A 25,941-nucleotide genomic window follows, 5' to 3' on the forward strand; every position below is an offset into this window, starting at 1 on the left:
GAAAAGGGGGGAAGTAGGTCTGGCCAGCCTCAGTTTCTCATCTGGATGAGAAGAGATGCATCTCTTCTGGGCACAGCCTCTGCCGACAACCTGCCCCCTGCCAACAGCTTCTCACTGAAGTTTCTCCTACTTCTTCCACTGCTGTCACCAGCTTTGCCCCATCATATCTCCCAAAATAGTGATGTGATCAGCAGAATTTCTCAAGTGCATTAAAAGAAAGTAACGAATAGAGGAGCCAAGGTGAGATGATAAGTTAGCTGCCACTTTTCTCATTATTTTTGCTGTGTTGGACAGACCACGCACGCCAGCCCATTAAATAAATGGTTCTGTAGTACAGGGCACTTGAGCCATAGCACTTGTAAACGTGTCTTTTCTTCTTTGTCACCTGTATTGATTTTTATACGTCCTACTTGTGCCTTTTCTAGGATCATATTATGTGCTATAACTGTATGAGGCTCGTTCTTGGGATCATAATGTTCCCCTTTGATTGGGGGACGCAAGACCCAAGTAGAATAGATGGCAAAAGGCTTCCCTTGCTATTTCCAGATGTGTATCTCCGTCCAAGTACAATCTGGCTAATTAAACCCTGCAAGATCTCGAGTCCAGTGACTGCACATCTTGCACTCCTTCACCCTGAAACCTGAGCCTGCCAGATGTGCTGCAAATATAGGACTCTGCTTCTCCTCGTCTGATGGAGCCCGTGAATGAGGGGGTTGGTTGGATGAACTGTCTATTTATAGCTGTAAGTGCAGAGTAAGAAGGAGAAAGTGGAGGATTACTGGGGCAGACTGGAGCCTTGCAGTTGCTGGGCAGCTGTCTCAGAGTCCCTGCAAGTGCCCTCCCAGCCTGGACCCGGTGGTGGCTCTGAGGTTTGCTGGCTCTTAACCTTGGCTACAGGGCTGGAAATTTGGGGTTATTTCTTGGTTGTTTTATTTTAGTTCCTTCTGTCCCCTCCTTCCCTTTCTTTTGCTGTTCCTGGTGGTTCTGGCTCTTCCACCAGTGTGGTTTGGACAGGGGTTTTGGCGCAGTGGATTTGTCTTGAGAGCTTGTCCCTGCATTCTTGGGGCTGGTACCAACTCATCAACTTCCCAGAGTAGCTTTTGTGGGTGAAGAGATTCTTCAGTGGCCCTCAAGTCTATCAGAGCTTCCCCACGTGTTTGTCCCTCACTCCAAGGCAACATCCTGGCATCAGCCCCTCTGTTATGGGAACTGCTCCTTGTCATGGCTGCTGCCTGCCTGGGAGGGTGTTCATGCAGAGCAAGCATTGCCAGGGAGGCAGGGCTCAGCCAAAAGCATTGTTTTTGCCTGAAATTGCCTTAGATATGAAAAGCTTCATTCTTTTTTTGCTCTGAATGAGCTTTTCTGGCTCGGCAAGATGCTGCCATCCCAAAGCTGGTTACATCCATCCTAATAACAGTAATTGCAAATGCTGGCGTTAACTCTGAAGGGTGGATAAAATCCCTTTCCTAAACCCAGAGCTGTCAATGAATCTCCTAATCCAGGCAGTAGATCATGGGCTCTGATACCCACGGGTAACTCGCAGACTCTGCTGCTTTTATTGAAGGAGCAAATTGCTTTTCTTTGTGAAGAACGAGGTGAAGATCTGGCTTTCCTTGCTCAGGTTGTTCCGTCCGTGCGTGACATGCTTGGGATGCCGAATTTATTGCCTGCATTTAGCATGCCCTTAGTTTGCCACTGGCTAAAATCACCCTGATGCCTGTTCCCTGTTTTGAGGACGGGGAGGGTGCGTATTTTCAACTCTGACAGACATAATGTGGAGACTGATGAAAATCAATATGTGCACAGCAGCGATTGTCAACAGCCGTGCGGCACCGTTGGAGCTTGGCTGCTCACAGTCTGCTCCAGGAGAGGTTAATCCACACGGTTTACTGCTCTCCATAAAACTGGCAGCCTCTGGTGTTTCTCAGGGATGTACTAGGAATGTGTTTTAATAAATAAGAGTCTGCTGGACAAAGCTATGGTTTTAACACCACCATGGCTGTGGGGTTTGAGCATCTCTAGTGCCTCTCCCCGAAGCTCTGAAATGGAAGTGTCTTTCTAGATGGCCCCAGGACAAGGGAGTTGTTCCTGTTTTTTGTGTGAGGCCAGAAATTGGTGTTGGGAAGAGCTTGTGCTGATGTTGATGAGCAGGAAGGATTGGAGCAGTAGGGCTCAGTCCCTTTGTTTGAGCAGTGAGAGTAGCAAGGTGCTATCAGGATGTGGCCCCTTGTGGTAAGTGCAATGTTCATGTCTTGTGACTGTTGGCAGTTCTGTGGGCAAATCTCCTCTGTTGACCCCTGGTAGGCATTCCTGCCCCTTTCCTGGTGGCCTGGAGGAGCTCTGGGTCAGGCTGGACCAGGTCTGTGGGGCACACATCCTTCCACAGGCTTGGTCCAGGAAACCTGATTGAGCAAAACCCCTTCAGCATGTCACACTGCCACCTGGATTTCTCACAGTGGTGTCCTGGTGCGTGCCCATCGCTGTCCAAAGCTCATGGCTTCTTGGAGGGGGAGAAAAGGAGAACTTGTCCAGGCTGGGAACAGCAGCAACAGGCTTGGAATGGGTCCTGCTGGGGTTTGAGGCTTGGACCTGGCACCTGGTTGTGTAGGTGTGCAGAGAGAATGTCCAGGTGATGCTCAGGACACAGGGCTTCCCAGAGACACCTCAGGATGCCTCTTCTCCTTCTGCACGCAGCCCAGAGCAGTTCTTGGGTGCTCCCATGGATGGTGATGAGCATCCATCAGGCCAAGCAGGCTCTGCTCCAGCAGCAGTGTCACCGCAGCACTCGCCCCGTCGCGTCACACCCAGCCGGGCTCGTGCTCGCGACATTAACGCAGCCATGCGTCCCTAACGACCCTGGAGCCAGGGAAATGATGTATGGAGAGACAGCCAGCAATCCGAGAGGTGCAGGCGGGAAGATTAATCAGGAACTGGGAGTGACTCGCTCTGGATAAGGAGTGGAGCGGAGAATATAAATATTGGTACAGATAATAACGGCGACGGCGACGCCTGGGAAGGGGAAGATGGATCACCAGCTATTAGTGGGCATTATTGCAGCAGCTGCAATGCATCACTCTGGAAGAATGGGATGGCTACATCAAGCCAGTGTATTTATTTAAAATCCCCAAACTTTTATTAAATAAATCTGTTTTGTAAAAATAGAAGGGACCGTATTTAGCAAAGAAATAAAGCCCAGTTTTGCAGGCAGATGTGCTCTGCTGCTCCCTGCTATATAATATAGAGATGTCGAGTGTCACAGTTTGAGCACAGCTTTACACCTAAATATATTTGGGTATAATTAATACCCCTGTTGAAAGAGACAGCTCATAAAATATGTGAGTGCTGTTTGATATTCCAGTGTTTCACACTGTCCTGATCCTGTGGGATTGACTTCAGTGGGAGCCGTTAGCAATCAGCACCTGTAGATCTAAGTGCTAGAGTTATTATTGTTAATTGGTATTTATTATGGGTTGAATTTTCAGAAGTATTCTAAGACCAATGAGCCCCTGGGAGGGGTGTGAAGGCTCAGATGACAATTAATTACTGAACACCCTCACCTTTAATACAAATTGGGCTCTGCATCTCAGTGATGCCTTCAAAGCCTGTGTGTGTGCAGGGCCAGCTCCAAAGTGATGGGGCCAGCTCTGAAAATGTGACATTTTGCTGCTTAGTTTTTCTCTGATGTAAATACTATTATTGGCCTCTGCTCAGCATTGGGGCTGAGCATCACCAAGCTGGGCGTCCAGCGAGATTGCTTTATGGTGGTCAGGAGAGTCTCCTATTCCTCTGGGAAATGGTGGATTAAAAATCACCCGGTGATTAGGGCAGGAATTGGGCTTTATGGGAGTTGGTGCATCTCCCAGAAGAACTGGATCCAGAGCTTTTAAACCTGGATGTGATGCCCAAGGCTGGAGGCAGCTGCCTGGTCCAGGCATTACTGTGGGTCCTGCACAGCCTGGGGTGTGGGTTCATCAGGACTGGAGATGCTTCTACTGACTGCACAGAGCCATCAGATGATTGTTTAGTATCTGCTCCTGCTCTGAGTGGATCTGGGCTCCTATGGCAGCTTTTCAGCCCTGACTTGGAGAGGGGGTGGTTTTTTGGCACAAAAGAAGCCTCTTGGTGAGAAAAAACCAAACCAGATCAAGAGTGAACACAGTGCCTTGAACAGACCGACCAGTAAAGTGCTTTCTCTGAGTATAATATAGTTAAAGTCACTGATGCAAGAGCTGCTCCTGGTCCTAAATAGGAGCTGAAGAGGAGGCTGTGGGCACCTTTGGAGGCAGGTGGGGCTGGACCTGGTCATGCCAGTGGCACAGATGGTCCCACTGGGTGCTTGGACGGCGGGTCCAGCTCAGCTGGGCCGATTAGCACCGAGCAAAAGCTCTGTGGGGGCAGAGCTGGCAGCCCGTGGTGGAGTGGGCATCGCGGCCATGCTTGGCACAGGGCTCAGAGCAGCTCTTGGCTGTGATCCTCGCTCATGTTGAGCAGCATTTTGCCTTTTCCAGCCTCCAGCAAGCAGAAAGAGATGTGCAGCGGGCACTGATCCGGGAAAAACAGAGAGCATGGACTGAGCTCATCAGTGCTGTGGGCCAGGAGAATTTTCTGATTGTGGTTCTCCCCCCTGCTCGGTGTCAGAGCTGTTGTTGGTTTGCCTGATCAAGTGACAGTGAACATCCCCTCGTTATTATCACTGACTCTCTCTCCTCGTTCCAGCGAACACGATCTGGGGGAGGACATTTATGACTGCGTCCCCTGCGAAGATGAAGGCGATGATATCTACGAAGATATCATCAGAGTGGAAGTTCAGCAGCCCATGGTAACAATTTATCTGTGTTTTTAAAGCTACACCTTGATGGGAGGGGAAGGGAGGGGGATTTAATTAAATAAATTGCTGTCTGCCAATGGCAGGTGATGCTGCAGGGAAGAGAACCACTCTGTGTTGCTCCTCGAAACTGAGCTGCCTTGCAAGTGGTAAAAATAAGCAGAGCTGGGATGGCACTGGCCCAGAGGGGGTTCTCTGAGGAGTTTCCCAGCCCATCCTGTCATCTGAAGGAGTCAGGGAGGAGGAAGGGAAAGGGAGACCTAATAAGCCCTAAAAGATAAGCTAAAAATAGCAATTTGCTGCTGAACCAAGGCAGCATGTGTCACTGCAGCCCTTCTGGGGAGGGGGAGTGTGGGAGCTCTCCCTGCTCCGTCAGCCAGATGTGCCGTGTCTGCCACCGGTATTTTTAGATCGGGGCGAGCACTGACAGATCTGTGTGGGGGATCCAGCACTTGTTTGTGCCTGCTGCTGCCTCCTACCTGGATGTCTCAGAGCGGGGAGATGTTTACAGTGGAGCTTTCTGGGGCAGCAGGGACCCATGTGGCTTTAGGGACAAGCAGCCGTCCCCTTTTGTCACCTCTAAAAACCTCCTGACGATGGGGAAACCTGAGTGTTGAGGTATGTACAGCCTCGTGGAGGGATGTGCATTAACTCCAAGGGCTCTGGGGCAAATATCCCACTCCATGGATGAGCCAAGGAGGTCCTGGTGGCCCTTGCTCCTCCCCAAAGATACCCAGAGCCACGCTCACTACCTGTGTCCCCAGCACTGCCCTGGCTTCTGCTGGTGCAGAGCTGGAAGGGACCTTCTCCAGAGTGTGACCTTCCAAATTTTCTCCCAGCCTCCAATATCTGCCACCCCCAGGCTTTGTTCAGACTCTAATTACTCTCTCCTAGTGCAAACAGCACATACCTCCCCGTAACAAAGCAGGATCAATGGATAAGTTCACTGATCAATTAAATCCCTGGAGCAGGGCATGTGGCTGAGCCAGATGAGGGGCTGGAGCGTGGGAATGCAGGGCTGCATCCTTGGAACCTGCCAAAACAGCTGAGCAACGTCCCTTGACTCCTTCCCTCTCCCAGTTTGGCTGCGAGTGGTACAGAGATCGTGATGATGGTGGTTGAGGCATTTTATCCCTTCACTCCTTGTCTGCAGCCAGAGGAGCTCCCTGTATGCTGAAACCCTGTCTGGATCAAGGAGTTGGGCACAAAATATTCCCACGGATCCCGCCAAAGCACTTGGAGCTGTTATGGATGCTGGTAGCAATGCTGAAGTCAGCACAGCTCGCTGGTGTTTTTAGTGTGTTGCCATCGGTTGCAGAAGCCATTTGGCCCAAGAACAACCCCTTGGGAAGGTTTTGATAGTAATTTCTTTCATAAATAACAAAAATGGTAGCCAGGTAATACAGGATTAGGGTCAGTGGAATTGTCAGTTTTTCACTTTCCCTTCTATGATGTTTTATGATTTCTGCTGAGCAGTGATGGAGTCGAGGGCTCTGACTCTCTTTCCCTCCCTTTCCCTGAGCAAGAGTCTCTTTTTAGTATGTACACCCACATATCCGCCAAAACATTGATTTTTTTTTTTTGTAAGATTTGTTGCAATAGTGAGTGTGCAATGCTAATGGCTTCTTGTATTTCTGCATGCTTCAGATTAGATATATGCAGGTAAGATGCATTGATTAAAATACTGGGTTTCATCCAGCTGATAGGTCCGAGCTGCGAGTTCTAAGGGGGTGGACAGAGGGTGTCTTTTCCTGTGCATGATCCATAAAACCCCACCACTGAATCACCTCCCAGATTCAGAGCCTGCCTTGCCAAGTGCAGCAGCTCCCAACACGTGTTCTCAGCTTTACAGATGTCAGAGCAAGAGAAGTGACTCCAGGAGTTGGGGCTTTGAGAAAAGCACGTTTTATCAGATTTGACCTAAAATCATAAGAATTGGCAATCCTGGCCAGGGATTTGTATAAATCTAACATATTATTTATGACCCACTTAGGCTCTGTTGTGAGTTTCATCTTAGGCAAAAAAAAAATAGAGAAACTCAGCCTTTATCTCTTATTATTCTTCTTTAGCTGATAGTCTTTGGTGATGTGGTTATAATAAATGCAAAAAATTGAATGCTTGCCATGTTGAAACATACTTAATAATACAGCCAGGGTTCCTTCTTATATTTTTTTGATAAGAATAGTTCCCTTTAACATAAACTAGTAGTGGTGCTCTCCTGATTTTCCAAACTTGTACTTGTTTGCTGTCACTGAAGGCTGAACTGGATCAGCAGGTTGCTGGGCCACCCATAAGAGTATCTGACCACACATTATTTTTGCTTTTTCTAGAAAATGGGAATGACAGAAGATGACAAAAGAAATTGCTGCTTGCTAGAAATCCAAGAAACTGAGGCCAAATACTACAAAACACTTGAAGATATAGAAAAGGTAAGAACTGAGCCATCTTTTCCATACCGTGGCCTTCCCCCTCGCCCCTTGATGTCATGTTAATCGTGTTAGTTCTTGCTCTGAGGGCTGGCAGATGTGAGCGGGCAGGATCGATGCACCCGCACGTAAAATTGGAGAGAAGGGAGATCCAGAAAACCCAGGCTGACAAGCACAAATGTGCAGCCTGTAACTGTAGGTGCCAAACAGCATATTTTTTTTCTGATTGCTGCAGATTGGAAATAAGCTGAAAACCCCCTACCCCGGGGTAAGAGACTCTAGTTCCTCACTCAGCCAGGCCAGGCTCGCCGATAAGAGCAGTGTTTGCAGATATCTTATCGCTCCGATTGCTACGGAATAATTTCTTTATTCTGGGTGCTTTTCAAAAGTGCTGAAGCTGTGATGACTTGTCATTGAAACTAATTGGATTAAAAGAAACGTTTTCCTGCTTAAATTCACGGGTTTTAATTGGTTTTGATGAATGATTGTCGGGCCTTCCTTTTAAATAAAAATAATAGTGAACACCTCAGCAAGACGGTGGAGTCGTGGATGTGGCGGGAGCCTGGAGGTGGTTCCTGCTCCGAGGAAAGCAGCAGGAGTGGAGAACAATAGTGAAAATCAAGCTGCCATTTCTAATCACCCTAATGCTTTTGTTTCCTCCCCTTCTGCAATTATTTCCCTCTGAAAGCCCCCACAAAGAAGCTGTGAACAAAATCGGCGCGATGGAATAACGTTTCCTATTTTCCAGGAAAATGTCCCAACATAATGTCATTTATGTGAATAACCCTTGTTCCTTGAAAACAGCCACAGCCCTCTGGTTCAGTCTAAAGGAAGAGTTAAATTATTGCTTTGATATCAATTGAAAAGGCTTGTGAAGGCTTAGCAGGTTCTGGCGGTGTTATGAGCAGAGGGTTCTGTCTTTGGTGTGTTACATCAGGGGTATTTTGTGGTTACAAGTCATGTAGATATTTCTATTAATATGTATTTGTTCAGAAACACATTTCTGATGTAATCACATCATTGGTGTGTTTTCAAGGGCAAAATTCTAGCGAGATAAAGAGCTGGAAAGATGCTTCAGTGCAGCCAAGGACTGCAGTGAGGTGAAGCAGCTGAGTGCATTTATTTAACCCCCCCTCCCATGGGTTTAGCAGGGGAGGGGTCCTGCACCCACCCATGAGTTGGGATTTTGCACCTTCCCAAGCCTGGAAGTGCTGAGGGAGCCAAGGGGAGCTGAAGGGATGATGCAGCCATGGAGATTCCTGCCTTCCTCTTGGATCCTTGGCACAACCTGTTTGCTCTCTGCCTTTGCAAGTGCTTAAACTCATTAAAACCTTGCTTTTCCCTGCCCAGGTAAATTCAACTGGTGAAGCAGAAAAAAACCACCTCTCTTGCACAACCCCCTTCTTGTTCCCTCCTCTCCAGTATTTCAATCCCTTTTCCATCTCCCTCTTGCAGAACTATATGAACCCCCTGAGGCTGGTACTGACTCCCCAAGACATGGAAGCTATTTTTATCAATTTGGAGGTAAGAGTGTGGACTTTGTGACTTAAATCTTTGTTCTCTTCTAGGCAGCTCAGCCCTCTCCCTGTTTAAGAGGAGATTTTCCTATTTCCCATTAGATTTGTGCATTCACCTGTAGAGGTTCAGCCCTTCATGTGCTGTGGAGCTTGAATGAGTTTAGGAGATATTCTTTAACACTCAGTTTTAGAGTTGGGGATTATATGAACTCTAGGTAAAAAAACCAGTTCTATCCAGTGGATGTTCTAGGGCTGGGGCTGTGGATTTTAGCTGGTTTAGGTGGTTTGGGCACATTGTGATGAAGGGATTTATTTCTATGCTGGCTTACACAGAGTCTGGGTCAGAACCTGGTGTATCATCTGCACCTTCCATCCCATCTCCTCCTCCTTCCCCATCCTGGGGCATTTATCACTGTGTAACCTCTGATGAAATTACACTCCCATATTCCAGGCCATTCAGGGCTGCATTCCACTAGAACAACTTGCTTTAAAAACAGCTAAAAGAGGGTGAAAAACTGCCTGATGAAGTAGTGAATGTGCATTTCTTTAGGCTCTGTTTGCCCACTTACTTTGAATGTGTTTAAAGTATTGTCTGTTTCTTTGTTTTAGGACCTAATTAAAGTGCACTTCAGTTTCCTGAGAGCCATCGATGTCTCTATGATGTCTGGAGGAAGCAGCCTGGCAAAAGTGTTTCTGGAATTCAAAGAGAGGTACAGGAAACCTGGGCTTCAGGCAGGTTTGGGTTAACATTTGCAGGGCTCATCTCCAGGGTCTGAACAGAGCCCTCTGTTGCTCTCTACCTTCTCACTCTCTACTACTGCCTGAAAGGAAGTTGTAGCCAAGTGAGGATCTGTCTTTTCTCCCAAGTAACAAGCAATAGGACAAGAGCAAGCAGCCTTAAGTTTTGCCAAGGGAGGTTTGGATTGGATATTAGGGACAATTTCTTCACTGAAAGGGTTGTCAAGCACTGGAGCAAGCTGCACAGGGAAGTGGTGGAGTCACCATCTCTGCAAGCATTCAGAAAAGGTGTAGCTGTGGTGCTCAGGGACGTGATTCAGTGGTGAACTTGGCAGTGCTGGGTTAATGGTTGGACTCAATGGTCTTAGAGGGATTTTCCAACCTTAATGATTCCCTAATTCTAGAAATCCCTGTCACAGCAGACCAGGTTTGTATCCTCTGCATCTAAATGCTGTCAGGCAACTGAAACATCATTTGGTGCTGACACTTAAGCAGCCAAATCCAACCACAACCGTGTCAGGCTGCCCAGGGCAGGGGCTGGAACATCTCCCTTGTGACCAACCAGGCTCAGTCATGTAGCTCCTGTTCCTGCAAGCCCCTGGCTGCACCTGGATTTCTCTGGGCTCAGCATCTCATAACAGACTGAATGTACAATGCGTTTATGGGGACATATCGGAGGGGATAAAGATTGGAATGCTACAATTGTGGTGAACGGGAATGGAGTAAAACCTCACTCAGCTTCAAGGGTTTAGTGTGGTCTCCTGCAAGCAGCAGTGAGGCTCTGAGGGCCTGTGATGTGGTGGGATGACTCCTGTGAAGGGGAGACTTGGCTCTCGTTAGATCAAAGTGATTCCTCACTCCAAAAAGTCACCTCTTTGGCACCGCACTTGTCCCGCACCTCTGGCACGATGAATAAATGTAAAAGTTGCTTTTTCAAACAGAATAGATTCTGTGTTTTGGCAGCTGCAAGCAGGAGCACCCCAGAACACAAAGATAAGGTTAATAAAAGCTTTTAATATCCTTAGTACTAATCAAAGGGTGATTCATTGTGGAGTCGTGCCAGGGCGTTGTTTCACTGTGATTAAACCAGCGTCTAGACACAGAAATGCCATTCAGGAATCAATAACTCCAGGAATACCATCTGCAGTAATAACACACCACAAGGTCAGGTTTTCCATCATTCTCAGGGCCTCTTTGTACAAAGGGCATTTTTTTCTGGATTAAATAAAAAAAAAAAGTTTCCAGAGAATGCAAATAATTTTAAAACACTCATAAAACTCACTAAGGTGATTTTGATCTCCTGATTCCTGGCTTGGCTCTGTGTGTGCTGGTGCCATCCCGGGGACAGAACTGTGCAGGCAGAGAGCAGGGAATGGACAAGGGAGTTTGGAAGCAACTTCTTGAAGGACCTAAAAAGCTTAGAAAGATGTGAGTGAAGGAGCCAGACTGACGGCTGCGAGGTGGTGGCAGTGGATCTGGAGCTGTGTTCAGTCCGTGGGAATTTTGGGAACCTCACTTGCTGTTCAAGGGGAGTTTTGACTTGGAGAAGACCCCAGAATGAGATTCTTGGGGATGAAGAGTGTGGAGCAACCTGATCTAAATATGCAGAGTCCATTCCTACAATTAGGAAAGACGACAGTTCTGCATTTTACAGCAAGGAAACGGGTGCAGGAGGAGAAAGTGAGTTCACTGGGGAGACAGTGTTGCCCCACCAAGAAGGGAACGTGGAATGCAAGACCTTCCTCCATCAAATATATCCATGACAAATAGCTCTCGCTTCCCTACACATCCTGGGAGACATTCTGGAAAAATGATGCATTGCTCCTCTGCTTTGCGGGTGCTTTTTTTTTTTTTTAAGGAAATGGTTTGTAAATCTCCTTCTCTGAAAGCCAGAGGTTTGAATTTATGCTCCTGAAGCCTCTTTGAAACTCCCCCAGTGCTGGCAAGATAGATATTATTGTGCATGTTCAGAAGCTGTCAAGGGGAAAAGGCAGGAGAATAATCTGTATTGGCTGTGGCTTTGCCGGGGACTGTGGCTCCATAAATCTCTCTATTCAGTTCCCTGCTGGGGTCTGAGTCTCCCCTATTTAGGGAGCGACGCTGGGTCAGGTGCTCCCAGGTTGTCTCCATCGAGAGATGAGGCCCTGAAATAATGGATGAGTTGCAGTGCGTGATGGAATATGTGTCTTATCAGCAGCAGAACAGTTAACGGCCAGGAAGGGGGAGAAAACCCAAACCTGTCACGCAGGATTAATGAGAGAAGTGAAGAAAAAGGGGGAATCCATGGCAAAACTGCTCTGTTTTGTCAGGTGTTTAAATTTATAGCCCGGGGTGTCCATACAGAGCTTCACTGTGTTTCCAAAGGCTGTGACAACCTTCGTTTCTCGGTGACCCATTCTCTTGATCTCTGGGTCCCTGTGGCGCATCCTGCAAGAAGCAATGAGCTCTCTAAAATGTGTCGTAGAATCATCATAGAATCACAGAGTGGTTTGGGTTGGGAGGGACCTTGAAGCTCATTCAGTTCCAACCCCATGCCATGGGCGGGGACACCTTCCACCAGCCCAGGCTGACAGGAGTGGAGGGGTGAGCCATCGTAGCTCCAAAAACAGCCTCCTCTGGCCACTCGGCCCCTTCTGCTCATCATGAGCTGAATTATCCCACAGGCTCCTACTCTGGAGACTTCTGAATATTTAAGTGTCGAAGATTTAAGTGTTAAAAAACCGTGCAGTAAAGGAGTGTTAATACTTTGCTATGAGTTACCTGGAGGATTAGCTGTTTGCCTTGTCCTTTCACTGTGTCCATGTGCATATGTATCTTTTATAACAGGTTATAACTGCCAGCAAGTGTTTCTGATTAAATCTGTGATTTTCCCCCTCTCCAGACTGCTGATTTATGGCAAGTACTGCAGCCACATGGAGTATGCCCAGAACACCCTCAACCACCTCCTCGCCAACCGGGAGGACGTCCGGCAGAAGGTGGAGGTGAGCGGGCAGGGGGCACTGGGGGCAGAGTGTTGCCTCCCTCCCCCTTGTCAGGGGTTTTGGAAGGACTTGCTGGAGCCAAGAATGCTGTGTTGGGAACGTTTGAGTTAGCAGAAGAACAGAGGGGTGTGAGAGTGGGTCCGTGCTGCTCGGAGAAGGAGCAAAGCTGGGGGGTATCTCATCCTGATCCCCTGTTTGCCCCTTTATCTCCTCACCACACACACACTCTGTCCTTCCTGCCTGAGTTTATCCAAGTTATAGCAAGCTAGTGACTTCATTTGAGTGGGATGGGCTGGGACAAGTTCTTTGAAACGTGCAGGGAGACCCAAATGCCCTGAGTATCCCCAAGCCAGGAGCCATGTGGTTTCCCAAGGTCACCAACAGCATCAGGGACCATCAGAGATGAACCCAAGTCCCCAGGCGAACACCCGGATTACTGCCCTGTCCTCCTTCCACAGCATAAAGGCTTAGTGTAAATAGGGGTTGATCCAGATATTAAGTGAATCAAAGGAGCCCCAGAAGGGAGGCATTGTTTGAGCTGCTGGTTTTTACCCAGCTTTAATTCCTGCTTTGGTCTTGATGCTAATCGGAATTTCCCGGGCTGTCTGTACACGTTACCTCCCGTTCCGCAAACACGCTTTGATTTTCCGTGTAAACCCAATTCAGGGGTAAAACTGCATTTAAGGATTGTTTAGAACGTGTTCTTTGGGCCTTTAATAAAGCCAGTGGCTGTAGCATCCAGCTGCTCCTGTGCTTTTCCTTTCTCTCCCTCCCTGGGAACACAGAGGGTCTCGGGCAGCCGAATCACATTATTTGAACGGGTCTGGGTGAAGGTAACGGTGGCAAAACTTCCTGCAACCACATTAGCTCATCTTAATGACTTAATGCTCACCAGCCACGCCAGAGCCACTGGCTGCGTGCTCCCTGCCAGCCCCTCACAAATAAAACACATTAGTTCAGCCCAGCCAGGAGGTGGGTGAAGTTAATGTGTTTCATTTGACATTCCCCCAGGTCCCGGAGCGTTCGTGTGCTCCCCTAATGAGCAGCATCTCATTAAGCTGGAGTAGCTCAGTTGCATGAGAATGCCTGTATTTTAGGGTCCAGCCTCTGGGTTTAATTCCTTGATAACCTCCATGGTGGGAGCCCCAGCCCTGGGTGCCTGCAGGGATCATGAGCCTGTGGGCATCAGGACTGAGTTTACAGAAGCCAAACGAACAACCACGGGACAGGGGAGGCTTTTTCTGGGGGGAGCCATTGTTTTCCCCAGTTGATTTATTGATCTCTTTACTAGGAATGCACACTAAAGGTCCAGGATGGGAAATTTAAATTGCAAGATCTGCTGGTGGTTCCAATGCAGAGAGTTTTGAAATATCATCTCCTGTTGAAAGTAAGTTTTTCAGCACTGGCATTTCTCTCCAGCTTCCCCCCTCTCTGTAACATCTGTCAACTCTTTGAGTGGAGAGTGAATTGTTGCCAAATGCAGAGGGAGGTTTGGAGTTTTTTCCCCTTCAAATGATATAATTACTGAAGCTCCTTAACAGGACATAATAATATTTGTGCTATCTCTTAAAGTACGGTGACCTAGGGTAATTCTGCACTTGTTAGCCACAAGAGGCAGTTAATGAATATAAAATAAGCTTGCATATAATCTGATTATGTGTGAAATTCCGCCCATCAACTCTGTGTAACAGATCTCTCAAGCACCAGCCGCTTGGCATGTTCCCTGTCCTATGGCCACAGCCGCCTGCCCAGGCATCCCTGCCACCTCCCAGGCATCCCTGCCACCTCCCAGACATCCCTGCCATCCCTACCATCACCCAGACATCCCTGCAGCCACCCTGGCATCCCTGCAGCCACCCTGGCATCCCTGCAGCCACCCTGGCATCCCTGCCGCCACCCAGGCATCCCTGCCACCGCTCAGGCAGGTGCCTGTGGTCAGAGCCTGTCCAGTGCAGGCAGGGTCTGCACAGTTTTCCTAGCACCTCCAAACTCTTTATTTTTATTTATTTTTACTTTTTCAGGAGCTGCTCAGCCATTCCTCAGACCGACCAGAGAAGCAACAGCTGAAGGAGGCTCTGGAGGCGATGCAGGTACAGGAGGATGAGAGCGGCGGTGGGGCAGTGCTGGGCTTGGGGTGCAGCAGAGCCTTGGACTCCCCTGCTCTGTAAAGCAAAAACTTAGATGGCAAAACCATCCTGCAGCCTGAGGGAAGGCAGCACCTCCTCCTTTTGGACACACACGTGTGTATCGATTGCCGTTTGATGAGATGGCTTGGAAGCAGATCTGGAGTCCTCGCTGCCGTCTCCCTCCCGAGGCAGCTGAGGGAAGCTGGTGTTTGTTGACAAGTTACGACTTCTCACTGATTGCTATTGTGTGTAAAGAGGCCGTGCCAGATCCGGCTCTTGTTTTTGCTGGGAGGGATCTGGAGGAACTCCAGGTGTATCAGCAAGTCAGGGAGTAATGCAGAAATGGGAGCCTGTGTGTGTGGAGCGTTCCCTGTGTGCTGTTATCCAGGTGCTGGGTGGGAATCCTTTAATCCAAGGAATTTTTTCTGTTAAGGGGAAAATGCTCTTTCAACAGTTGAAAGCTTCTGGTGTCAACATTTTGCTTTGTTTAAAGTTTTTTTTGAGCTTTCAGCTGAAACCCCCAAAATCTCGGGAAAACCATCAGCAACAACAACAAAAAAAATCATAGGGTCACAGGATCATCCAAATGTTTTCTGACTGGGATATGTACCCACACACACACAGACTCACACCAAGGGACCATCAGCAGCAGAACCTGAATTGAAGATGCTCATTAACTCCAGATTTTCTCTCTGGAGAGCATCTCAGGATTCATCCCAGGGTTTGCTCCTGTGTTCACGGTCACTTTGTTTTCTCTCTCTGAGCCGCAGCTTTTGTAACATCCCTGCATTTCCTGGCACTTATATAAGTTGGGTGACCTTTCCAGCCATTATCCCTCCAAGCCCCGGAGTCCAGAGCTGATATGTGGGTCACGTTAGAGTTAAGGTTGTTTGAAGGACGTTGCATTCACAGCCCTCTCCTGCTCCGTGGCCTCAAATGAACGCTAAACCTGGTGACAGCAGTTAAACCCTGCTTATGGCCTCATCATCCAGCACTGCCAGCACCACTGCTAATAAATAAATGTATATATGCTCTGGCTGTGCTGCAGACTCAGCATTCCTTGCAGGAAGCTGCCGATAGCCATCAGGGAAGTTTCTCTCTTCTTCTCCCCATCGCCAGGAGAGCGCGGGTGCAGTTCCGACCGCGCTGGGCTCGGCGGGGTCATCAGAAGCCATTCAGTTTGGTTTTAATTGATCTGTAAACCAAGGCTTAACCTCCAAGTGATGTTTTTCATCACAAGTCCAGCCTTACTGTCTGCTGTGCTGGCAGGCAGCAGACACTGCTGCTGTCTGGGGTGAGAGCTGTGCAGGGGGTGAATAGAGCAATGTTTCCCAAAGTGATTCACTTCTCTTTTATTTTGCATGAATAGTTGTTTGTGCAAGGCAGGGGCAGGATTTACACAAAAAAAGTTATTTGTGGTGGTGGTATTTGATACAGTTACCAATCCTCTGTCTGAGAATGCAGAACCAAATCCCCAGGTGGTGGTGGGACAACTCAATTCCCAGTGAAATCCTGCAGCCCACATTTGGGTGTTGTTGTTTCAAGTCGTGGTTGATCCTGGGATTGTGTTTCCCCTGTTCAGCAGGAGGGAGCTGAGGTCAGTGCTCAGGCATGGTGGAGGATACTGCTTCATAAGGCTTTTGGTTGTGTCATTTCCCATCACCATCCCTGCCACTGCCCAGTGGGGTGTTCTGTGATGTTATAAGTATTGTCACGTAGATATGTGATTACTGTCTGTGATTAACCCATCTTCTCTTGGGAAGCTGAAGAAGGTCTGACCCAGAGGGGATGTCTTAAAAAATCCCATGTTTGGATCTAATGCAGGTTGACAGGAGCTGTTGTTGAGGACAAGGAGGGAGCAGATAAGAAGCAAACAGGCTCTGAAAGGTGTAAGGAGTTCTTTTAGTAGAAAGATAGGGTTCCTTCTCTTTAGTGGATCAAAACTTGGATGAGCGAGGAATTTTTGAGGGCAGAACAAGCTCCATCAACCATCTCCTTCTTTTACAACACAGCCTTTGTGTGGGGGGAGATGTTGGAGCCCAGAAGTGCTGGAGGTGGGGATGCTCTTGTGGGATGTCCCGGGAAGGACTGAGCATGAAGATCCCAGTGCTCTCACCAGCTCAGGTGTGATCTGGAGCACCCAGGGAAAAGAGCTGGAAGCAAGAGAGGCAGAACCAAGTCAAATTTGTTCACAGCTAACGTGCAGCCAGGTGTCCAAAGCAGTTACTTTACAGACATGGATGTTTTGACAGCAGAGACTGGCTCGCAGCTTTCGTATCCGGGGGGATGTAGGGAATTACGGTGATGAAAGGTGGGAAGGAAGGATGCTGCCAGGCAGAGGGGCAAGGCAGGGGGTGCCTGGCTCAGGCTCTTAGCAGGTAACAGCCACAGGCTGGGTTTGCTGTGCTGCACTGGATTTATACATTGCTATGGATTCGTGCATTGCCATCTTCTGGGAAACAGAAAAAATTGCAGCACCCGCCTGGCTCAGCAGTGGGAGCACCAAGAGCCTGTGCTCAGGTGTCCCAGGCTGCTGTGAGGTCCTGCTCAGACTCCTCAGGGATTCAGGGAGCCATGCTTGTGTGTGTCCTGCTCAGGTAGGGTACTATTGTCATCTGAAAAATAAAAATATATCATCACTTTTCTTTGAAGGACTTGGCCATGTACATCAACGAAGTAAAGAGGGACAAGGAGACTTTAAAGAAAATAAGTGAATTTCAGAGCTCTATAGAAAACCTGGTGAGTTGAAAAATCCTCTTGAATCTAAATTAATTTTATTATTATTAACATTTTTGCTTTTTTTGTGTGCAGTTATTCTTTATTCTGGTATACTACCCCATGTGTTTGGGCACTCCCTTGTCACTGGCAGTGGTTTTGCTGATGGTCCACAAGTGGTTGCTACATCACAAAGGTGCTTTGTCTGTGATGGAGAGTGACTTCTTGTGGTGGTGTTGCACTGAAAATGTGTCTCTGACTTTTTCTCATGTTATTAGTGTAGGGGGAACCCAAGAATTCCTCAAATCCACTGTCTGCTACTTAAAGTGGGTTTTCTTTTGCTGTTAAGAGGACAGAAGTTAACTGAAAGTGGAGGAGAAGGGCTGACATAATAACACACTTAATCCTCAAAATCCCAACCAGATATTTTAAGGAGAATTTCATCCTCCAAACTCCAGAGGTATCACACACTCGGTCCCATTACTGGGCATCAGCTGCCCCTGTGCAGCCCAGCACTCACTTTAGCCCTGAACAAACCCAGTAATTTGATATTCAGTGGCAGACCTTCAAGCTAATGAGCTTTTCTTCAATTTGAGGGGATGGAGGGGGCTGGTCAGCTGTGGGTGCAGCTGCTCCTCTGTCACACTTTACGCTGGGTAATGCAATTTGGGGACTGACACCTGAGATACTTCAAAAGGATGATGGAGGGAGGTGCTGGGGGCTGCCCACCCCAAGGGCTTCCTGGAGGGGTGCTGGGTTTGGGGGCTTTAAACCCTGACTTCATTTGGAAACAGAGAACTTTTAATTGGTGGTTATTTAACAGACAGGGACATCCTTAGTTATTGTAGAAACCTCTGGAAAATAGCTTATTTTGGCAAGGGGTTTGCTTTCCAGATCCCAGACTTTGTAAAAATGCTTTATCTGCTGAGCCTTGCCCTGAAATGCCAGTGCTGGAGGTCCAGGGGTCCCCAGTGGTCCTGCTCATGCACAGGCTCCCTTTGGAGCATCCTTGAACTCCCCTTGGGAGCATCCTCCCTCCCCTTGGTGAGGGCGATGCTGCTCCCAGGAGCTTCAGCAGCTTGAAGCAGAGCTGGGGGGTGCAATCCAGGCAGCTTTGGGTTTCCACCTCCCCAAAGCATCATTCCAGCCCTGGCTGTGGATCTCAGCCCTGCTTTGCTTTCTGCAGCAAGTGAAGCTGGAGGAGTTTGGGAGGCCGAAGATCGACGGGGAGCTGAAGGTGCGCTCCATAGTCAACCACACCAAGCAGGACAGGTGAGTGAGCAACAGCACTCAGAAATATTCCCAAACTAAATGTGCCTTTGTTTGGTGACTCCCCTTGAGCTCATTTATTGAATTATTGCCTGGACTTTCACTGACAGAACCCACCATCAACGTGAAAGTACAGCAGGGTCCAAGTGTTGAGCGGCGCTGGCTGGAAAACTCTACAGAGCTTTCCAAATCCTTCCCCTTGGATGGGGACTTTGATGAGTTGTTTAACTGGGTTGCTTGTTTATTTGCTTGCTTTGGGCAGGTATTTATTTTTATTTGATAAAGTGGTGATCGTCTGCAAAAGGAAAGGCTACAATTATGAGCTGAAAGAAATTATTGAGCTGCTCTTCCACAAGATGACTGATGACCCCATGAATAACAAGGACATTAAGAAGGTAGGTGGACCAAGGATTGGCTCTGCTGGAGAGCATTTTGGAGCTGTTTCAGAGTAGTATGTTCCCATTAGCCTTTTAAAGTAGAAACAGTGCTTGCAAAAAAAGCTGGAAAATAAATGCTCATCTTTCAAGGCAGCCTTACAGAGCTTTGGGAAATGTTTATTAATGTGGGGCTGGGCTGGATCCTTGACCTCTCTGTTCTTGCAAAACAGCCCTGAGGAGGCTGGGATGGTTGGAGTTAGGAGGGAGGAAGCTGCTCCCTGCTTTCTGGCCCACCATCAGGGAGCAAACGTCAGACAGGGAGGCAGAGGAGGGCAGGGAGGGAGGGAAGGTCCACCCGGATGCTCTCGCTCCCATGAGCTGTGGGGTGGAGGAGCCTGGAAAGGCAGCCTGAGCATTGCACACCAGCCTGCCAAAATTGGCACTCGAAGCACTGAAGGAACATCATTTTGCTGGTGGTTTGAGGCTCAGTCTGCAAGGCTAAGGAAAACCTCCCAGCTATCGCTTTAGCAGAGCCCCATTAGCTTAATCCACTTATATGCCGTGGGAAGAGGTATTGTATAGATGGGATAAAGGGAAATTGGGGTAAGAATAGCCAGTTTTGCCACTTGGCTGCTGAAGAAATGCTGCTAGCTTTGTGTGTTAATGAAATGTGTTTCCACTTTGCTCTCCTATGCTTTCTAGTCTCACGGAAAAATGGTAAGCAAAGCACCCACTTCTCTCTCGTGTGTTTCTGAGCAGTGTTTTAATGAGACAGGCTGAGCATATGTGTGGTGGGCAGGTCAGATGTTCCTCCTGGGCTGTCAGTTGCTGTCAGTGAGAGATATAATGGCTGGGGAGGCTCCAGTGGAGCAGAAAAATCTGGGTTCTCTCATCTGCCACCATGAAATCCTATTTGGTCCGAGTGCGCAGCGCCAAGCCGGTTCAGGCATCATTAGCTGTGATGTGCTAGAGAAACAGGGAGCTGTTCTTCCTCCTTCCCTGCTGTTGCCTGTGCAAGGTTCAGCAGAAGGGGCAGGGGCAGGCACTCAGCAGTTACTGAGGTGCCTGCATGGAAGTGTGATGCATTTTGCTGCTCAGGTGTTGGGAGCACAGCGAGATGAACGCTCTTGTTTTCTCTTGCAGTGGTCATACGGCTTCTACCTAATCCACCTTCAGGGGAAGCAGGGCTTCCAGTTCTTCTGCAAGACAGAAGAAATGAAGAGGAAGTGGATGGAGCAGTTTGAAATGGCAATGTGAGCATGAGTGGCTGCTCTAGCCCTGGGTGCAGTTCCCAGGTGTGGGGGGAAAGTGTCTTGGACCATCAGGTCACTGGAGACCAGCTCTGATAGCAAAATCTGTGATGGGGAAGCTCATGTGGACTTGCTGGATGGGTCCCTGTGCAAAGGGAACCTGAAACCATCTACTCTGAGCATCCACACCAAAGCATGGGTGGTGCATCTCTGAAATTGGATTTTATCTATGAAATTGAGATTGGATATTAGGAAGAAATTATTCCCTGTGGGATGATAAGGCCCTGGCATAGGTTACCCAGAGAAGCAGTGTCTGCCCCGTCCCTGGAAGTGTTCAAGGCCAGGTTGGACAGGGCTTGGAGCAACCTGGGATAGCGAGGCCCTGGCCCTGGGATAGAGGTGTCCCTGCCCATGTCGGAGGGTTGGAATGAGATGGTCTTTAAGGTCCCTTCCAACCCAAACCATCCTGTGATTCTATGAAATGACACCCTGCCATGGGGGAAGTACCAGGCTGGCACTGGAGGAGGGTGGTGCTGCAGGACCTGATCCTGAGCAGAGCAGGGATCGGCCCCACGCTGACAGATCTGGGCTGATGATTGACTCAGGCAAGGGCCAAATCCGTGACTGTTGTCCCAGGGGAAGGTTGATGGGCAAAATCCTCCCTCTCACAGTCGAGCCCTGAGTCTCCTTTCACATTTGATTTCGTATCTGTCCGTGTGGTGTCCAGGCTTTGACTGAAATGCAAACAGCCACTCGTGGGGACAGATTGATAACCCCTCGATCCTTTCCCTCAGGTCCAACATAAAGCCAGAGAAAGCCAATGCTAATCACCATAACTTTCAGATGTACACATTTGAAAAGACGACCAACTGCAAAGCCTGCAGGATGTTCCTGAGGTGAGCAACAACCTTCCAGCTGTTCTGCACTGGCACTGAAACATGGAAGGAAAACCTCAGAGCTGAGGCTGGATTAGGACTTTCTGACTTGTATTTTCTTTCTTTTTTTTTACACAGAGGAACCTTCTACCAGGGCTATCTTTGCCCCAAATGTGGAGCAGGTGCTCATAAGGAGTGCTTGGAGATCATTCCTCCCTGCAAGATGGGTGAGTTATTTCACATCATGAGTATCTTATGCTGCACATGAATTATCTGACAGATTTTCTCTATTAAGCACTAATGCTTGTTAATGCATAAAAAATATAAGTGCACTCCCACCCACCTCCCAGGGCTGTAATTTACATTGGCTGGTGGTTTAAAAAACAAACAAACCAGCCAGAACCACCCAAAGCAAAGAGCTGCATCCCATGGATGTCAAGAGGATCACAGCAGCATTGTGTGCTGGGTGGGCATTTAAGAGAGATGATGAGTTCTTCATCAGAAGATATTGGATAATGAAACAGGAGGGTCTGCAGCAGAGATAACATTTCTGATGAGGAGAAACCTTGTCTCTGGATCCCACATATCCCATAGTATGGCAAAAATTTGTGTCATTGGTCTAAACTGGGCAAAGCTGTGACTCAGCTCTGCCTGGGTTAGAGCCTTGGTCCTGCTCTGGGCAAGGGGCTGTCACAGGGTGGCTCCAGGTAGGTTTTGAGTGGGGAGTGGAGAGGGGAAGAAAAAAAATCACAGAGTATTGTGCAGGTGAGGAAATGTCCTGGTCCAGCTCCAATCCATCCCTGCATCTTGCCCATCAAGAGCAGAGCGATGGCCTGAGTGACCCCAGCTCTGCTTTGGGCTTCCTCTGTCAGTTCACACAGTGATGCTGGTTTATTGGAACTCACAGTGTCAAGAGAAACACAAAATGGGGTTTGTTGCCTGTTAAATTAACCACTTATTCCACCTTTTTCTCTTGCAGGTTCTTCAGCAGACCAGGTAGGTTGTTTGATGTCCCTTTTCCTCATCCCCCTCTGCCTTAGGCAGAGCCTGTGTCCTTACCCAGTCCAGGCATGGGCAGCTTGTGGGAAAAGCAACCAAAAGCCTCAGAGGGGTAGGACTGGGGACCAGTGGCCTCTTTTCCAGCCTAAAATTGGCCCAGTTTGTGCAGCACTGCAGCCCTTGGGAGGTGCCAGCACCCAGCTGGGACAAGCACCATGGGCTGGGGTTTACCAGGGAGGTTTTGGGAGGTTTCTCATCATGGTGTCTTCAGGTGGGTGCTCATAGAGAGAACTGAGACTAATGTGTCCTCACAGAGACTTTTTGCTCTTTCTTTGCAGGATTCACTGGGTGCTGGACCTGGTAAGTACAGTACTGTTTTACAGGAGGGCAGACAAAACATATCCTGGCAGGAAGACTTGTTGTTGAGGGGGAGCATCTTTTGCTGGCATGTCCAGTGTGCTCCAGGGATGTGCAGCTCCAGGCACTGCCCTCTCTGATGGGCCATCAGTCATGATGATTACTGCAATTTTTTTTTTATCTTCTTTGTCTAAAACTGGTCTGGACAGAGCTCCAGGCCTGCCCTGCCCATGCTCTGGCTCAAAGGAGAAGAACAATTTGTTTTTGTGCTTTCTCTGATGGAAGGAAAGCCAAGCCTGGCGAAAAGAAACCTGAATCAAATTGGTGCTTAAAACAAAAAAGCAAGCAGAGAGTGCTCTCGCTGGGCGGGGAGGGGCAGAGGTGGGGAAGTGCTTTGAAAATAAACACTGTGGTTTGAGTGCAGTTGGGGGAGCTTATTTAATGTGCAGTTGTTGGCAAGACAACTGGACTTTGACTGGGAGCTTCAGGGGCGTTTGAGTCCCGGGTTCAGCAGACACTCGGTGGAAGCTGAGTGTTCTCTGGGCCCTTTTGCAATCATGGGTGTCACACTCCTGGTCCCTTTTGCAATCCTGGTGTCACCACTGAGCCTGGTGGAGTTTGGTGCCATCCAGGCTTTGCCTCAGCGAGGCTCAAATCCAGGTGCAGGGCTGGGAGCTGGAGCTTTGGCTGGGCTTGGTCCTTCACGGGTTTATTTTTGCTCAGGGAACTCAGTCATCCGTGTAACTGCAGGAGCCAAGAACATTCACTGTGGACACTGTTCTTTTCTGCTTTCATGCTTTCTGCCCCCAAAATCCTACCTGCTGGTGCCTTTGGGTTTGTGGTTCATAGGATAAGGAATGAGGCTTCAGGAGGGGGAGTTTTGTTTTGGGTGTTTTTGAGCAGGGACAAGGTGATGAAAATGTTTTTCCTTTTCTCCCAGGTCCTAAAATGGTGGCGGTTCAAAATTACCATGGAAACCCAGCCCCTCCTGGGAAGCCAGTGCTGACCTTTCAAATTGGGGATGTGATTGAGCTGCTGAGGGGGGACCCAGACTCTCCATGGTGGGAGGTGAGAACGATTCCCCTCGGAAAACTCCTGGAAGGTTTTAAACCAGTGACTTCTGCGTTGTCCCTTTTATTTGTGGGCAGGGCTGTACTGGGGGTTTGGAGGCAGTCTGGAGCCTGTCCCCCTCCCTGCACAGTGACACCAGTGCTCCCCGTGCCCTCCCCAGTCTGATTCCAGCTTGTCTCTGCAGGGGCGGCTGCTGCAGACGAAGAAGTCAGGTTATTTTCCCAGCTCGTCAGTAAAGCCCTGCCCCGTGGATGCCAGGGTAAGTGCCAAAGAGGAGATGGAGCCCAGGGTGGGTGGCAGTGCTCCAGTGGTCCCTGTTGCTCTTCTCAGCGTTCTGCTTGAGACCTTGGTCCTCCCAGAGAGCCCCTGGACCTTCAATGAGGCCTCTGCTGTGGCCGAATTAGCAAGGAGGTGGTTCCCTCATCCCATGGTTGCAGATGTCTGAATTGCATCAGTCTCAGCCCTGTTCCCAAGGTTGGGGTTGGTGTGACCAGGTCCAGACTCTGTTCCTCCTCTGCAGGGCTGACTTGGGAGCAGAGGACTTGAAATCAGGCACAGTGCAGGAAAACTGTATTTGATTTATTTTAATTGTTTTTAGCTGTTTTCTCTAATGTTGTCAGCTGCTTCCCAATTAAAAACCACTCAGGTAAATGAACAAATACAGCCTGCTCTTCCCAGCTGGGAGGCTGAGAGGGAAATGCTCAGCTACAACACTGCCCTCCGCCGCCCAAGCCGATAATCCAGGAACAGCTTGGCAGAAGGAACCCTCCTGTGGAGAGGAGCATCTCACACGTGATCCACAGCCTGATGAGCTGCTGGCTCTTCACTAATGAGCAATTCTGTCTTTGCAGCCTCCCAACAGCCGACCGCCCTCGCGGGAGATCGACTACACGGCGTACCCGTGGTGAGTCGACCCTTCTCTGGCTATAAACATAAATCAGCATTGCTTTTTGGTTGTTACTCTGTCAGGAATCCACTCCAGTAAGGAATTCTGAATGCAGACTAGCAGTGACTTGCGTCCTGCTTTCCCTGTGGCCACAGGGCAACTGCCACGTTGGTGTTTGGGTGCTGAAACCTGGTGCAGCCCTGGCAGTATCCAGGGCTTCTTCACTGATGGAGACAGTCAGAGGCTAAAAGAGATGCTGGTTTCTCTTCCCATTTTCTGTGCCCAGAGAATCATTTTGAGAGGAAGGAGGCAATTCCTGCCTTGGTGGGAGAGGCTGTGCTTGGCTTGCCTGATGCTCCTTCCCTCCAACTCCAGCCAGGTTTACAAATTCATGGATATAAATTATCCACTTGCTGAAGCCTCATTAACCTGGAGACTGTTTCTCAATTAGTGAAGAGGTCACACTTAGCAGTGCTCACCCACAGTTCAGTGGCTCAACAGCTTCTTTTATATCTCGGGGCACTTTCCTTCCTCCTCACGCCGACTTGGATGAGACCTGTTCCTCTACCTGCCTTCCCAACCTTCATGCCTTCAAAAGATGATGTATCTTTTTATCCAAAACATGCCTACTTGAAAATACACATTCATTTCAGTTAATTAAATTAATCAGTTAACCTCTGGGCTCAGGTTTGCAGGGAACATGGAGCGGCAGCAGACAGACAACCTGCTCAAGTCCCACGTCAGCGGCACCTACTTGATCCGGGAGCGGCCGGCCGAGGCCGAGCGCTTTGCCATCAGTATTAAGTGAGTGATAACTTCACTTAGGAATTGAATAATTTAGTATTTCTCGCTCCTGGAGGACAAGCTGGGGCTGGAACACGCAGGTGTGTTTGCTTGAGTGCCTTTGCTGCCGTTGGCAGGTTCAACGAGGAGGTGAAGCACATCAAGGTGGTGGAGAAGGACAACTGGATTCACATCACAGAAGCCAAGAAGTTCGAAAGCTTGCTGGTAGGTTTTTGTCGCCCCTTGTAGCATGTGCACTGTCCCTGCCAGTCACACAGAGGATGGCAGAGACAGCCAGGTGCCTCTCCATCCTTCCCAGGAGCTGGTCGAGTACTACCAGAGCCACTCGCTGAAGGAGAGCTTCAAGCAGCTGGACACGACGCTGAAATACCCCTACAAATCTCGGGAGCGCTCTACCTCCAGGACCTTCACCCGCTCCCCAGGTAAAACCCAGCTTGGGGGCAGTTAAACTTGTCATGGAAACCCTCACCCTTCCAGCCAGGTGTAGGAGCACCGGATGAAGGGATTTATAGCTTTGCTGTAGCGCTTGAATTCCTCAGTTTGCCGATAAATCATCTGCTTGGCTGGTGGCATTTTGAGGACGAGTCTCACAGCAGGTGGTGGATCAGGGGGATCTGAGGGAGAGTTTTTGATGGGGGAGGCTGGTTCCCCTCCTGTGGTTTTGGACCCTGTGCTCAGGGGTGGTTTGCCCATCCTTTGGTCCTACCAGAGCATCCCATCCACCT

The 25,941-nt window shown here is 48.9% G+C and overlaps 1 protein-coding gene across 1 annotated transcript in view; it reads left to right on the top strand.

Moving 5' to 3' along the window:
• The window catches only part of VAV2 (vav guanine nucleotide exchange factor 2), a 133,430-nt gene that overhangs the window by 101,221 nt on the left and 6,268 nt on the right, over positions 1–25,941 (top strand). The window contains 22 exon segments of the mRNA XM_032708576.1: positions 4,717–4,819; positions 6,473–6,487; positions 7,156–7,254; positions 8,707–8,775; positions 9,378–9,478; positions 12,388–12,487; positions 13,779–13,874; positions 14,509–14,577; positions 17,266–17,352; positions 18,515–18,600; positions 18,860–18,992; positions 20,118–20,227; positions 21,019–21,120; positions 21,238–21,326; positions 22,079–22,095; positions 22,437–22,458; positions 23,396–23,523; positions 23,711–23,785; positions 24,378–24,430; positions 25,100–25,216; positions 25,333–25,420; positions 25,515–25,638. Coding sequence (XP_032564467.1) covers positions 4,717–4,819; positions 6,473–6,487; positions 7,156–7,254; positions 8,707–8,775; positions 9,378–9,478; positions 12,388–12,487; positions 13,779–13,874; positions 14,509–14,577; positions 17,266–17,352; positions 18,515–18,600; positions 18,860–18,992; positions 20,118–20,227; positions 21,019–21,120; positions 21,238–21,326; positions 22,079–22,095; positions 22,437–22,458; positions 23,396–23,523; positions 23,711–23,785; positions 24,378–24,430; positions 25,100–25,216; positions 25,333–25,420; positions 25,515–25,638 — 1,883 coding nt within the window.

Source organism: Chiroxiphia lanceolata, chromosome 21 (assembly GCF_009829145.1).
Source record: "Chiroxiphia lanceolata isolate bChiLan1 chromosome 21, bChiLan1.pri, whole genome shotgun sequence".
NCBI lineage: Eukaryota > Metazoa > Chordata > Aves > Passeriformes > Pipridae > Chiroxiphia > Chiroxiphia lanceolata.